Source organism: Anopheles gambiae, chromosome 2, assembly GCF_943734735.2.
Source record: "Anopheles gambiae chromosome 2, idAnoGambNW_F1_1, whole genome shotgun sequence".
NCBI classification, from domain to species: Eukaryota; Metazoa; Arthropoda; class Insecta; order Diptera; family Culicidae; genus Anopheles; species Anopheles gambiae.
Genome location: NC_064601.1, coordinates 87582491 through 87596559, shown reverse-complemented (window position 1 = coordinate 87596559; position 14069 = coordinate 87582491). Strand labels below are relative to the sequence as shown.

General features: G+C 44.1%; 1 protein-coding gene across 5 annotated transcripts in view; it reads left to right on the top strand.

The window, feature by feature from the left end:
* LOC1276357 (G-protein coupled receptor 52) overlaps positions 1-14069 on the top strand; it is a 47720-nt gene that overhangs the window by 24863 nt on the left and 8788 nt on the right. For 3 of the 5 annotated variants that reach the window (XM_061641543.1, XM_061641540.1, XM_061641541.1), the window contains exons 2-4: positions 401-1215; positions 12523-13062; positions 13133-13391. In XM_061641543.1, coding sequence (XP_061497527.1) covers positions 12894-13062; positions 13133-13391 — 428 coding nt within the window. In that variant the 5' untranslated portion in view covers positions 401-1215; positions 12523-12893. The remainder of the gene's footprint in view (positions 1-400; positions 1216-12522; positions 13063-13132; positions 13392-14069) is intronic. The other 2 variants (XM_061641544.1, XM_061641542.1) reach the window with 2 other exon arrangements.

Sequence of the window (14069 nt, the reverse complement as noted above, 5' to 3'; positions counted from 1 at the left end):
GGTGCAAAAGAAGAGTGTAGTAGAAATAGTGCAGAGTAAAAGAAAAATCCCTCCTACGGAATTGCTGCACAAAGCATCAAACCTTCACGCAAGTCTCGTCAATCTGTCAACGGATCCTGGCATTCTCCCCCCCCCCCCCCCCCCGCCCAATCCCCCTAAATTTTCACTGCTTTTTGTCCCTGCGTCACTGATCCACACCGTTCGTTTTTCATTCCCATTTCAATGGCAAATCAAAGAGCTCACCGTTTGCTTGGGGAATTTTCACCAATTTTCCAAGTCTTTTTTTTGTACAAAAAGGAATCTTTGCTTTGATTGAGCTTGTTAGAATGTGATATTCCCTCTCTGTATGTGTGTGTGTGTGTGTTTTCCATTTCTTATATTTCATGTTATCCTTTCACAGCCTGTGGGGGTATAAAGTACAGCCCAGCAAAAAAGGCGAATCCGTATGCTGTACAGTAGTGCGAGTGCACCAACAACAACAAAAAAAGCGCAGGATACAGGGTGAATAAAAACGAGTGCGAGCGAGCGAGAGAAAGAGTGTGTGTGCGTGATTAAAGAAGAAAAAACACAGCAAGAGAGTGATTAAAAGCGAGCAAAACGCGGTACATCGTGGGAAAACGAAGAAAAGCATCCCCAACGCACACACCAAAAAAAAGAAGGTTTGAAAGAAAAGCCACCCCTAAATGAGGGAGAGCAAAAGTGGAGTCTTGCAGTGAGAGAGAGAGAGAGAGAGAGAGAGAGAGAGAGAGAGAGCGAGAAAGTGAGTAAGAGAGTGTGTGCGCGCTTAGTGAGAGCTGCTTGCGGAGAGCGTGATCACGCTCGATTGCTCTTGCTCTTGAGGTCGAGCTTCGATTGCTGAGTTGGAATCGATTCCCGAGCCCATCGAAGTAGCAGCAGCAGCAGCAGTGTGGCTACAGTGTGGTACGCAGATTCATTTGCTTATCAGTGAAGAAAAATAGTACACAGTGCGGTCGTGTACGTCAAGCACAATCTGGATGTTGTGAGTGAATAAGTGAGCGGAAAATATTTGGAAAATCGTCAAGGAAAGGATACTGTTGTGGTTTTATCGTACAGTGAAGCCTTGACCTGGTACAAACGCATTGTCCGCAAGATCCGAGCTCTTCCATTTTCCCACGCCATCGTCACCAGTCAACTCCCGTTTGTCAAGGATTTGTGGATTAGTTTCCGGATGGTGTCCGTTTTTTGCATTGCACTGTAAGTATTCGCCGCGTGCGGTTTTGCGCTCGAGTTTTGGACTGTTCGATTCGCCCTCTTTGCCGAAAAGCGAGAAGGGCGTGGAGCTTTCGACGGTCTGGATGTGTTTGGCGTTCCGTCTAGAGATTGGATTGATCGACGTCAGGCTAAGCATGACCATTGGATTCATTGGATAGTCGTTTTGTTTGTGTTTTAAAGGACACTTCTCAAGGAATATACGTGATATAAGACTCAGCAAGCAATTTTAGATAAGGTAACATGATAGTTAATCACAGCAATAGAATGAGAAATGGAAAAGCATGTCGCCCGCTAGCTTCGGTTACACGCTATCTCCTCAAGCAATCCATTTTAACTTTGCTTCTTTATTACAGCACACATAAAACGACACGCAAAACCCCCCGCAAAGAGCGTTTAATTAAAAGCAAGTGCGCGACATAGCGTAAAGGCAAGAAAAAAAAGAGGTAGCAACTTTTCTCATTATGCTTCACTGCGCCCCCGGTGCGTTTATTGTGCTCTGCTGGCCTGGCCTGGGCATTCGGTTATCAGTTGCCAGAGCTAAAAAAAAACCGGGAGAAGAAGCCTGCAGGCATTTCGATCACCACACACCACCGACCACGACGCCGGAACGTCGCAACATGACGCTTGGTGGACAAATTTGCATTCCTGTCCTTATCCTTTTGCACGACATGCTCCGGCGGGTCTAAGGAATCGCCGCACGACACGTGAAAGCTCCGTTTCTGCGCCCCCCTCTGCGGCATTCGGCTTTGGGCCAGCAGGGTTGGCTACTTGCCAAAAATGGTTACTCCCGCACCGTTGCATACCTTGGCTTGTACCGAAATGTTGGCGTTATGTAAATGTGTGTGGTTCCCTGCCGAGGTTGGAATGTTCGAGGAAATGCCGCGGTGCCTTCGTACGGTGGTGCAAATTTTCAATGTGTGTGTTTGTGCTGCACCAGCATGGAGAGGAAGGATTTAATGAACAGGGTATTGAACATTTCCCTTTGTAATAAATTTCAGTTCTATCTTTTTCGTTCTATTTGGGGGGAAAACGCCCAATTTTTTTGCCGCGTGTTGCTATGAAAAACCTTTTCCTCTCGAGGACAACCACCGGCAAACGGAGCACTGTTTGGCAGGACCCACTGACCGGACTGGCGGTCGTTGCCGGTTGCGTGCCGAACCAAATCGATTTTCCCTGTCCCGGGCGTTGTCAAAATTAACTGACTTGACTCTTGCCGTTACCGATTCCGTCCGTTGCTGTGTGTTGCGGGGGGGAGGGGGGTCGTGTTTTGATAGTGTCCTCACTCGAATTCACCTTCAGCGTGCTCCGGCACGCTTGTGTGACCTCATCCGTCTAACATCGTGTCCCGCGGCCGTGTTTGGGACACATTGCGACGTTTTGAAGCAAGCGAGTGCTGTTTTATGCTGACCATTTGGTCGCTGTTGCATCGATCGGTGGTGTGTTGGATAAGTTGGGTCGTTCTGCGCGCCATGCCATTTGTCGTACGAGTGGCGCTTGGTTGGAGTTTAAGGAAACCGAAACAGAACGAATCAATTGAATGAATGAAGCGTTGTACAATTACGGCGCTACGTGATGTGCCTCTTAATGCGAAGCCTTTCCCTTTAGGGGAAACATGACGGTTCACCAATTAATTATCGATCGATCGGTCAACTATCTAATTATGGAGTCATGTGTGACAGTGAATGATCATTAGAATGAATTCGTGCCGATGATGGAAGAGGCTGCCGGTTTTCGCGTTACTAATAAAGGTCCCTTTGATGATTTAAATTCGAAAGATGGTGTTTCAGGCTGTGTCAGTGGAGATATGCTTCAACTGAGTTCAATATTCCATATTCAAATGACAGATAATTTCCTCTATATTAGAGTGAATCACCGTACCAAATCGTTTCAATATTTCAATATTAGACTTCCAAAAAGTTAAAATCCTTTTACTGCCTTGATAATCCTCATTTTACATATTTTTTCGCCTTTTTTGAAAAAGATCTTTCTCTGAACTACGCGACACTTGAGTTACGTGAATTTTTGATTTTTACTCTTCATAAATCAACGATTGTCAAATTCAAAATAAGTAATGTTGAAAATCGCTAAAAACTCAGACATATTCGAATTTTCTAACCAAGTTGTCTTAAATAAGTAGGTAAGGGCATAAGAGTACTAAATTTATTGCAAAATAACTATTTATCAACAACATTCTGGCTGCTAAACGTGATATTCGAATTACATGAACGTCCCCAGAATACAATATTCGCGTAACTTGAAAGACTGCAGTAAAGAAGTTCAATCATATATGGCAAAACATTTAGATTTTTCTATCCTAGTTTTCGTCTTAATCTATTCTGGCTAGCTCCGAAGTTTTCTGGAATCAAGAAGAGACGTTTGGGTCCAATGATGCTACGTATTGATAGCCACAAAGAATCCAAATTTACTTTTAAACGTTCCATTCTCATGGAGATTCGGGGATTGATTTCGCTTCTGAAACTTCTTATCTTAATTCAAGCACTGATGCTAATTCTGGAGTTAATTCAAATTATGGATTAAATTCTGATTCCGATTCCGGAGCAAATTGCTATTCCCAGAACGATTCTGAACCCGGAGCCGATTCTGATTGCGGAGCCAATTCCGATTCCGGAATCGATTCCTAAATCGGCTCTGGAGTCAACTCCTTAATCGGCTTAGAAGTACACTCCAGAATATGCTTTGGAATCTGCTCCGGAATCGGCATTGATTCCAGCTACGGAATTGGTTTCGGAATCGATTCCAAGCACGAAATCAGAATCGGGTAGGTCCGATTCCGAGCTTCCACCACTAGTCCTTACTGAAATAGGTAGAAAACTTGAAGTTTTGGCGCGTGCTTTCGTATAGAGTGATGACGTAATTTTAGTTGAAAAATGTCAGATTCCATTTAAAAAAACTGGCTATAATCTACAATGCCTAATAATTCAATTGAGTTTACCCTAAAGCATAGACATGTTCTGTGTTGTTTGATGTCTATTCAACATACAAAGAAAAGAACACAACGCAAACCCTGACGACCATGTTGAGATATAAAATATAAAACCTATCTAACCTAACTGCCCTGTTTGATCCCATTTGCTTCCCAAATGCCGAAAAAACCATTTCTCAAAAAGTTATTGTCTTCGCCCACCGATATAAAAAACCACATTGATTGATTTTAGAACCACGCCAATATCACCTTTGCACTCCAGTCCTTGAATTGCCTATCTCCTCCCGGGAGAGTCTTCTCGTCATCGTGTTCATCAAACGAAAATAAATAACATCACAGCCCTCTACCACTGTACTACCGCTCCCCCATGTCACACAAGAAGCAAATTGAATTTGAAATCAACCTCAACTTGCACCAGCTTTACGTAAATTAATTTCCATGTCACCAAACGGTCAATATGGTCAAGCAGCTCACATCCCTGCTCCCCAACAATCGGCACAGTGCCCGCCGAGCCGGTCGTTTTTTGGGGTAATTAGGAAAATTAAATCACCAACCCACTCCACCCAACCTGCAAGTTCGCATGTTGTCAATTGGCCGGTCCGGGCAAAAGTCGTCGTCGGGTTGAAGATAATTGATAAATGAAGCGCCCAACATCCGAGAGCAAAACGTTGGTCCACAACCGAAAACAGAGCAATCGCGCTTAGAGAGAGAGAGGGTCGGGAAGAGACCGCAATGCAGGGTGCGGAGAGGCGAAAGTTGGTGACATCTTATTGTACAAATCACGTGCATAATCGATTTGCAAAACGCCGTGATCGTCTTGACGCTTGGGGCATTTCGCTGTGGCGCTGATTGTTGGCCGTTTGCCAAATGCTAGTCGGCGTAGTCGACCCTGTTGGGATTGCACCCGGGATGGGGGGAGTGAGACCGAGGGTGAGATCGAAAAATGGTTCCGTGTCCCTTTTTTCCGCCTTTTTCCGCCTGGCTCGGCGGGCAATCGAGTGTGCTGGGGAAATGGGCAGCGCATACAGACATGATCGTTCGGATGCAGCAACGGAGCGTCGACTGGGTGGGGAGGAGATGTGTTGCATTGGTAGGCCGTTTTTGCAAATGACTTCATCGTTGCACTAAATCGATTCCGGAGTGGGTGTGTTTCGTGTGTTTTGAAAATCATTTCGTTGAGAGCGCTACCGCGCTTTTGATCTTGTATTTTGTTTTTAAGATGCAGAAAGTGATTTATTGTTAAGTTGTTGCCCTGTTGGATCTAAACACATCTATTACGCTTAAGCTGATTGATTAAGCTAGGCTTAAGCTGTTTGCATTATGTGCAGCACGAGTAATATTGCTAGAGGTCAATGCACACGAGACGAACAATAAGTGATTCGGCAAAAGGAAAATAGCCCAGATGAATCTGCTTTGAAATAAAACGGAAATTAAAACTTAAAAATCGAATTTAAAATGTGGAATAATAGATGTACTAACTATGGATAACTAGGGATTAGAGTTAGTTCTTGAGTCAATGATTAGAGATAACATGTGAAACAAAATATCAGGTTTTGGAAGAAATTTCGTTAAAAAAAGCAAGCTGAAATATGTTGCTTATTGCATCAAACGATTAATAAATCAATTTATTATTAGCCAACAAGAGATTGAGTCAAATTTAACTATATTTAATGTATTCATTTAATTTAATATCCCTTCCTCGATATTTATACAAAGGAGCTTAATTTGATGTTAAGTATTGATCGTGTCGAAGTTAGTTGGTTTGTTCAGAATAATCTATTACATTTAATTTGCCTTTGAAATGATCAGCAAGGTTTTCTCATTGCTTTACCTAACGTAGAATATGTTCTTACAATACAGACAAAAGGACTCAAAATAGCTTATTTTAAATTCGCTTCATAAAACTCATACCCCTTACAAAAAATCCCTTACACTACAAAACTACCACCAGCACTCAATGGCGCCTTTGTTCCTTGCTAAAATAGCAAATTTCTGAATAGCGTCTTGAAAACCCATAAAAATGGTGACATAACAAAGGCGACGGCAGGCTCATAACAGGGACAAGAGAGAGCGAAAAAAATACGCCTCATAATAGGTACAAATCTAGCCCAAAGAGAACCGTGCAGCGAAGGTGGGAAATTGGAAGGATAAGTTTTCGTGTTGCACTCACCCGATCGCCCCATACAAATGTCGCACCAAGTGGTGTGGCAAAAACGGAGAACAATTAAAAATAATTAGTAAACTTCAGCTGCAGCACTATATCACACACGTACACTGACACACAAACACACACACACACACTCAGTGTGAACACTCCCGGGTGTCTAAACCGCGCCCGAACGAGTGTGTCCTTCGTGCCTTCGAGCTCACATCACACGCGAGAGGCGTAAGAGGGGAGTGAAAAGGAGCGAAAAGGGAGAGCAATTTCCATCTCACTGAACACACACATATTTTGCCAGCATCCAGCAAAATCGACCATCCAGCGACCGGCAACTGTAACGGAACAGCAACCCCACCACCAGCGGTCCTTTCTTTCATTACGCGACGGATGAGAATTTCCACTGGAGCGTTAGCAATGTGCGCGCGGCCCCGGGGATAAACGACGCGTCTGACGTCATACGTTGTAGTCGTGTGCTCTCGCTTAAACACACACCCACACACACACACACACAGACAGATACAAGCGCCCCACCCAACGGAGGGCGGAAGCTGTGGGCGCTTCCCGATAAGGCTGTTGCCTCCTCTACCATCTACTTGAAGCGCTTTTCTCCTCCGCTCATTGTTATTGTCGCGCCCTATCTGTTCCCTCCAAGCGAAGGATGAAAATGGCGCAACTCATTTCCGCCCATTTGTTGCACCTGGGCAAGGGTGTGCTGTCCGTAAAACGGAAAAGCTTTCGGGCCGTGGGCTTTGGGTGTTTCGTTCAAGAAAGTAACTGGGGCACAGAGTAGCTGTGTTGTGCTGTGGTTATGCATTTCCATGTACCCTGCACGTGTCGGTGTAGCCCGTGCCGTTCAGCGCTTATCTGCGAACATGAGGCTGTGCGTGTCTGTATGTGTGCGTTGTGCAAGATAGCATAAACATTTTTAGGCCAAGGTCAATAATGGTGGCGCTGGCTGGCTGGCTGGCTGGCTGCTACTTCCTCCCAGGATAGCACTGTGGTCACGTGCTACGCATGTCATTGAGCTACAGTGAGCAGAGGCAACAGCCGCAGTGGGAAAAGCAAAACATATCAAAACGGGAAAGCCTGGGAACAACCGATAAACGATTGTTTCGCATTTTCCCTGTGATAGCACAATCGATTATCCGATTCAATCCAGTATTGCCTCGTTTGTCCTGATTTTTTTGTTTGTTTGTTTTGGGGGCGTACGATCATGTATACACTTCTAATGGATGAAGTACCAATATAGGAACCAGGGTCATCGTGCATGGTGTTGCCGTCTCTTCGCTCTGTTATTGGTTATTTTTATTAGCTATATACTCAGTTTGTCAACCTTTTGACAGGTTTTTAATTGACAAACCTGTAATCGAAGGAGACGCCTAAATTTGTAAATCATAGTATACGTTTAATCTTTCGCAAAATACATGATAAGGTTGTCTTTAAATTATGAACAAGGAAATTAAAGAAGCTTTGTGGTAAAAATTTATTTAAAAATATTTGTGTCTAAAAATATTATACAAACCGTCAAATTGCTAACTGTGATTCTGAATCTATGTTTTCAGTGCTCATTTTCTCTAGTAATGAAACAATCAACAGATTCATTTTTTATGTTAGAGCATTTGTTTGTGTAAAGCTAGTTGTGGAGCACTTTCTTTAATTAATTTGTTTAACGTTAAAATAAAGTTATTAGTATAAAGACTAAATGAGGATATATAGATTGAGCTTGATACCTTTAGTACATTATTTGCAAAATGAACATCTAAACAATATACGATACAATATATAAAAAGGATTAAAATCCTTGGTTTAATGCATTTCGATCTAATTCATGGAATCTCCAAACTGCAGGTCCTATGTGGCTCTCAAGAGTCTAAAATGCGGGCCGTGATGGCTTTTTAAACGTTAAATACTTTATGTTTTTATTTATTTATTTATTATTTAGTTATTTTATTTATTTGTGTAAATAAAACCTTTGTAGAAGTATATTTTGAATAATTTTAAAATTTAATTATTCAAATCGTATTGGAAATTCTTCATACTGCGTCAAAGCTCATACTTCAATGATGATCCTTAACTATATCATAACGAATTTTCTAAGCTACCATGTACTGGCTTCTAAAATGCAATAGATCTTTAAAAAAAAAGTTATTTATTTAACATTTTTTGCCCCACACATCGGACCCCCCTCTACCATCGGACCTACACGCCCAGATCGCTTTTAAACAAACCGAAACATAAAAAAGCCTCAGCCTCACTCATCAACATAAACACCTTCAGGAATGATTAATCTGTACCCATCACGTGTGTCGTTCACCCGTTCACAGACTGTGCATTCGAGTCGGGTAACACCAGTCACAGACCGTCGTCCCATTATTATCTCTTTCCCCCTGTTCTCAGGCCTCATTCCCCAATTGGCATAATCACAACACGTGTTTACATTCCCAGGTTGTTTGCTGTGTATGTTTCCGCATGCAAAATCGATAGTCGGAAACGGCTACTGCTGCGGGACAGAGATTTTACTACATAAAAAGCTACCCCTTTTGTTTGATCAGCCACGGGGAGAGTGGCTAGCGGAAAATAGGGAGAACGCATTGCAGTATAAAAACACATGGTACCGGACATCTCCCCACGGTTCACGGTGTATCGATCGAATTGGCGATCGATCGAGGCAAGGCATTTGCTGCTGTTGCAGCTGCTGCTCCTGAATTTGGACTGCCAACAATCGACACCCGGGGCAGAACGCGTTTATCATAATGGGGGCAGAATTTGAGATTCGCTCTACTTCTCCCGAGGGGCAACATGTTGACACGCTGTTCAGCGTATGCTTTGGCACACACACAATGACATGCAAACATGGGCAGAAAGGGACAGAGAGGATGGTGGCTGAATTTCACAAAACTAGGCAAATATCGATGTAACTTCCCACGGTACTCCCTCGGCTACAGCATAATTGAGCTAGCGCTGCAGGCAAAGATTGTAGTCGGTATCGGCTCGTAGCTTTGCAATTCCCAAATCATACATCAAATGCTGAGCCTGTCAGCAAATCGCGTCTCTATCTATGACATTTTATGTTGTTTGAATCAAAGAGGTAAAAACTGCCCTAAAAACTGTTTTCCATAACTGATTGGGTCGAATGTTTGCTGTCGCTTTTGGTGCGGTGAAATACACACAACCATACGCCTGTGTATGTGTGTATGTGTGTTTGACCTTGGGAAGGGTGAGAACATATTTCAACACACAGTTTGTGTGTGTGTGTGTGTGTGTGTGTGTGTGATTTTTTTTCGCATCCACGCTTGTGCCACGCTTGTTTAATATTAGATGGAGACGCATGGTGGTTCACTAGCCGGGAGGTGGATGTTTTATGGGTCGGTCGACGTAGCGCTAGCGCGCTTCTGGACGTTGACGAGACACGGATATTAAATCAACCTTATCCGTGCTGGCAGTGCGATGTGCGATGGCGTACTTTTTTTTTATAGCCACCCGTTCGATTGCCGCACGGAAATCATTTTTCATACTCACTTTATGCCCTGTTGGCACTTTTCTACAATCAAAATTTTTCCATTCCCGATATGGCGCTTCGAAAATCAGCCAAATTTTATTGATCGCAGCCCTGGGGAAAATCAATCCTTGGCTGCTAGTTCACTTATATAATTGAGGGTGTAGGAAAAAAAGGCCCTTCCACCCCGGGGCCAAATATCTCACCTCTAACCTAATTCATTCTTGTTATCGTTCACTTGCCCCCTTGCGTTCACGCGCCAATGCTGCATAATAATGCGAACGTACGTGGCATGAAATACGTGGCCCAACACCTTCCTCCCTCTCCCCCCTACAAACGCTTTACATTGCGCGTGCCAGAATGCAATAAAATCATACCTCCAGATCGATGCCCAGGCGACCGTCCAGGACGACGCGTGCTCCAAGTCCTTTACACGACGTTCGCCAAGTTAGTAATGTAAAACCATCGGTGGCGTACGTTTACTGCTTCGTTCCGTTTCCTGCGCTACTCCGTTTGGGCGCTATTTACTAACCAACCTGCCTGGACTTGGGGCTGCGTGCACCGGGCGCTATCCCGCAAAAGGGAACGGATGGAAAGCTTGCATGAATAATTTAACAATTATACAATTGCATTTAATGCCAGCCGTTCATTAAGTGCTTTTGAACCGGAAACGGCACTTTTCCTGTTCGATGTAGAAGCCCGATGGGTAGCGCGAGTGCCCTCCGATGGTTGACCAGGTAAATGCTGCAGCTGCAAGTCCGGTCCACCATTCGCTTTGTTGCGAAGCGAAGGACTGCTGCAACACGGAGTCTATGGGTGGGGTGGTTTTTTTTTTAAAGATTTTTATCGTGTGCTGGGGAATATATTCGCGCCATAATTACAATGATTTACAATGTGTCTTGGTGATTATCAGCAGGACTTGGAAGTAGGAAGCAGCACGGGAAAGATTGCTGCAAGTCGGCTGGGGCGGGCTATGAGGCGAAATGAAGTGTTTTGCTACCGATTGTGTTAAAATTAATTTCAATCGCTATATTCGCAGCAAATTTACGTTTACGTTTCACGTTAGTATTACGGCCATGCTGGCACACAGACACAAACAGATATACGTTGATTAAATAATTGTCCCAAATGAGACGATGGTCTGGCAGCCGAAAATGGTGCCAGATGGCCTTCCGAGACATTAAGCATGCAAACGAGTGGTCATCACCCAACGGTCGTGTCCTCTATGGACGACCTTTGTTGAGGTGTGAGCCCAGCGGAATACTGAATGTGCACAGAATGACGTAGCTGTGAAACAAGCCGCACGAAATGAACTGAATCGAGAGTAACTAATTACGGTTAACGAAATAAAAGGAAAGGTTTGTGCAAAGGAAACGATTGTTAGAACACTTAAATAAAAACAGTGTCTATCTTCTGCACTTTCGAATTCTTAGTACATTATAACCTAATTGTCACCTTTCCAATTCAAACTGCACAATATTTGTTAATTTGTGGTCCTTGAATGTCGTACTTGAAGACGTTGAATTTGGTTGTTTGCTATTGATCATTGATTTGGAGACGCAACCAGAAAAGACAATAATTAAACAGTGAATATCGACTACAAAACTTACTATTTTCATTTAAACATTTTCAAACTGTCCCTTTATTTTTATTACATTTTTGTCCTCCTTATTTGGAAAACCACTTATTCATATAAGCTGTTTCAATGGTGTGTGCAAGGCTTTGTTCTTTAATCTGCACCCGTATTCATTATTTCCTAAAGCAACTGTTAAGTATGCGCGTACTGCATATGGTGGTTGAATCCTTCTACAACTGAATCTATACGAGCAACAAATCAACTTCAAAGATTTTTGAGGAGACATTCCTTTTCGGTTAATCCAACCAACGTTTTAGCACGAATGAATGGCTAACTTCGATCGTAACGTCGCGAAATGCAAGTACCGTAGAAAAAATGATACTAATCGCGACATTTTGGTCTTGCCTATTCTGTTCTAAAACCTGTTGTGATCTAAAACGGAAACGTTCTTAGAACAAATAGCAAATTTTGATGCGGAAACCCGAGGGTCGTCTGCAAAAGTGCAAAAAATTGATGGAAAAATCAAAATTTTCTGCAATTTTGGTCCACAACAGTATGTAAAGAGGAGTAATATTTTTGACTTTTGTTTCATGGTCTCATTGCGGTATTATAAATTTATACATATTTACTAAGCTTCATGTTGGAATTAACAACCTTATTATCTACGCAGTCATGCAGGCCTATACAGGCTTCCGAGACTTATTAGTACCACACAGCCGGATAATCAGGCCTTACTTCAGGATACGATCCGGATGGGAATCAGTCCTGCCTTATTATCATCGATACAATCGACTTCAAACTTCTTCTTCTTCTTTGGCACAACAACCGTTGTCGGTCAAGGCCTGTCTGGCCTGTACCCACTAGTGAAGTGAGCTTGGCTGTCAGTGACTTCTTGATTACCCATAGCAGGAGAGTCAGTCCTACCGTATGGGGGCACGGTCTATTCGGGGCTTTAACATATGACGGGCATGTTGTTAAGTCGTACGAGTTGATAACTGCACTACCAGACCGGCACTTCAAACTACATTATGTATTATGTTCTTTAAAAACTACATCTTGTACTAACATGTGTACTAAAATATGTTTGTACCCCTTTTCTTCTTTTTTCACAGCTCTGTAACGGTGTAAAAGTATCGTGATACTTCTCACAGTAAAATCCAACGTTCTTCCATTACCGTGCGGAGCGTGAATGATTCCACAGTTAGCACTAACGTTGCTGTACTAAAAACAAAAGCCCCACACCTGTGTACCCGGTGGTGCGCTCAATGTGTGAGCTCGGAAACAGTGTGTGCCACCAATAGATGAGCGGCTGCCCTCGAACGCCCGAAGTCGAGCCACGCCAACGAGGACGATAACGCCGCCGACAATCGACGACGGTTCGGAGCTGGTACGCATTCGCCCCCTTCGCCGACGCCACGTCATGACCGGAGCTGAGGTAACCGTCCTCCCGGATCCGGTGACGCAGTGATGCGGCGAGGGTGCAATGCTTATCTCGCCCGTCTCTGTTTCAGGAGTTACGATGCATGGGCTGAGTCACCTGCAAACCGGCTCAACCCTGGAGGCGCTCACGCAGGCCACGATCATCCTCATCCTAGCGGTCGCCATCGTCATCTCGAACCTCATCGTAGTAGCTACATATCTTAACTTTAAGGGTGAGTTGCTGTAGCAGCGGACGGTGAATTCGGACATCGCGTCATTCGTCCACGTTTGGATTCGTTGCAGGACCTCATGAGGTTATAAACTATTACCTGCTATCGCTAGCGGTCGCCGACCTGCTGTGCGGTCTGTTCATCGTTTCGCTCTCGGTGTATCCGGCCTTCAGCGGAGAATGGATATACGGCGACGTGGTGTGCCGGATGGTCGGCTACCTGGAGGTGACGCTCTGGTCGATCTCGGTCTACACCTTCATGTGGATCTCGGTCGATCGCTATCTGGCGGTGCGGAAGCCACTGCGCTACGAAACGATCCAAACCAAGACGAGGTAAATGTTGCACTTCTGGCTCGGTGGACAGGCGGCCCACTTACCGGTACCGTTCACCGGTGACCGATGATGATGCCCTCTACCCCCCCCCCCCCCCCATTGATCCTTCACCCTGTTACCCCTATCATACCCCATGAAAGATCCCACTGTACAGCTCCACTGAGTTGGCGCGTACAACGCACACAGCAAAAATTACCCACACACACACACATACCGATGATACAATACACTGATACAATACGTATACTGCGCGCCCACTTCATCACCACACAACACTTTCAACACCCACAGTTGGGGTCTCGATTTCCCATGGAGAGTCCCAGATTCCGGACACTCCCACCCACCCACCCCCTTTCGACGTCTGCCAACACCATCGCACTTTGGTGTGACTGTTTCGCTGTCGTGCGTGTGTGTGTGTGCGTGTGTGTGTGTGCCTATGACTTATATATGTACCAATGCGTGATGTACTGTATCGTAAGATGTAGTTGTGCAACGTACCTCACAGTGTGATTGTTTTTTTGTTGTGTTTTTTTTTTCTTCATATATATATTTCGTTATTGTTTCGGTTTTCTTCTGAACATCTTTTTTCTTAACTAAATACTCACCCTCGTTTGTTGACACCCCGCGAATGAATGGTTATGTGTTATATAGTGGAATACAAAACCAGACAAACTTCCA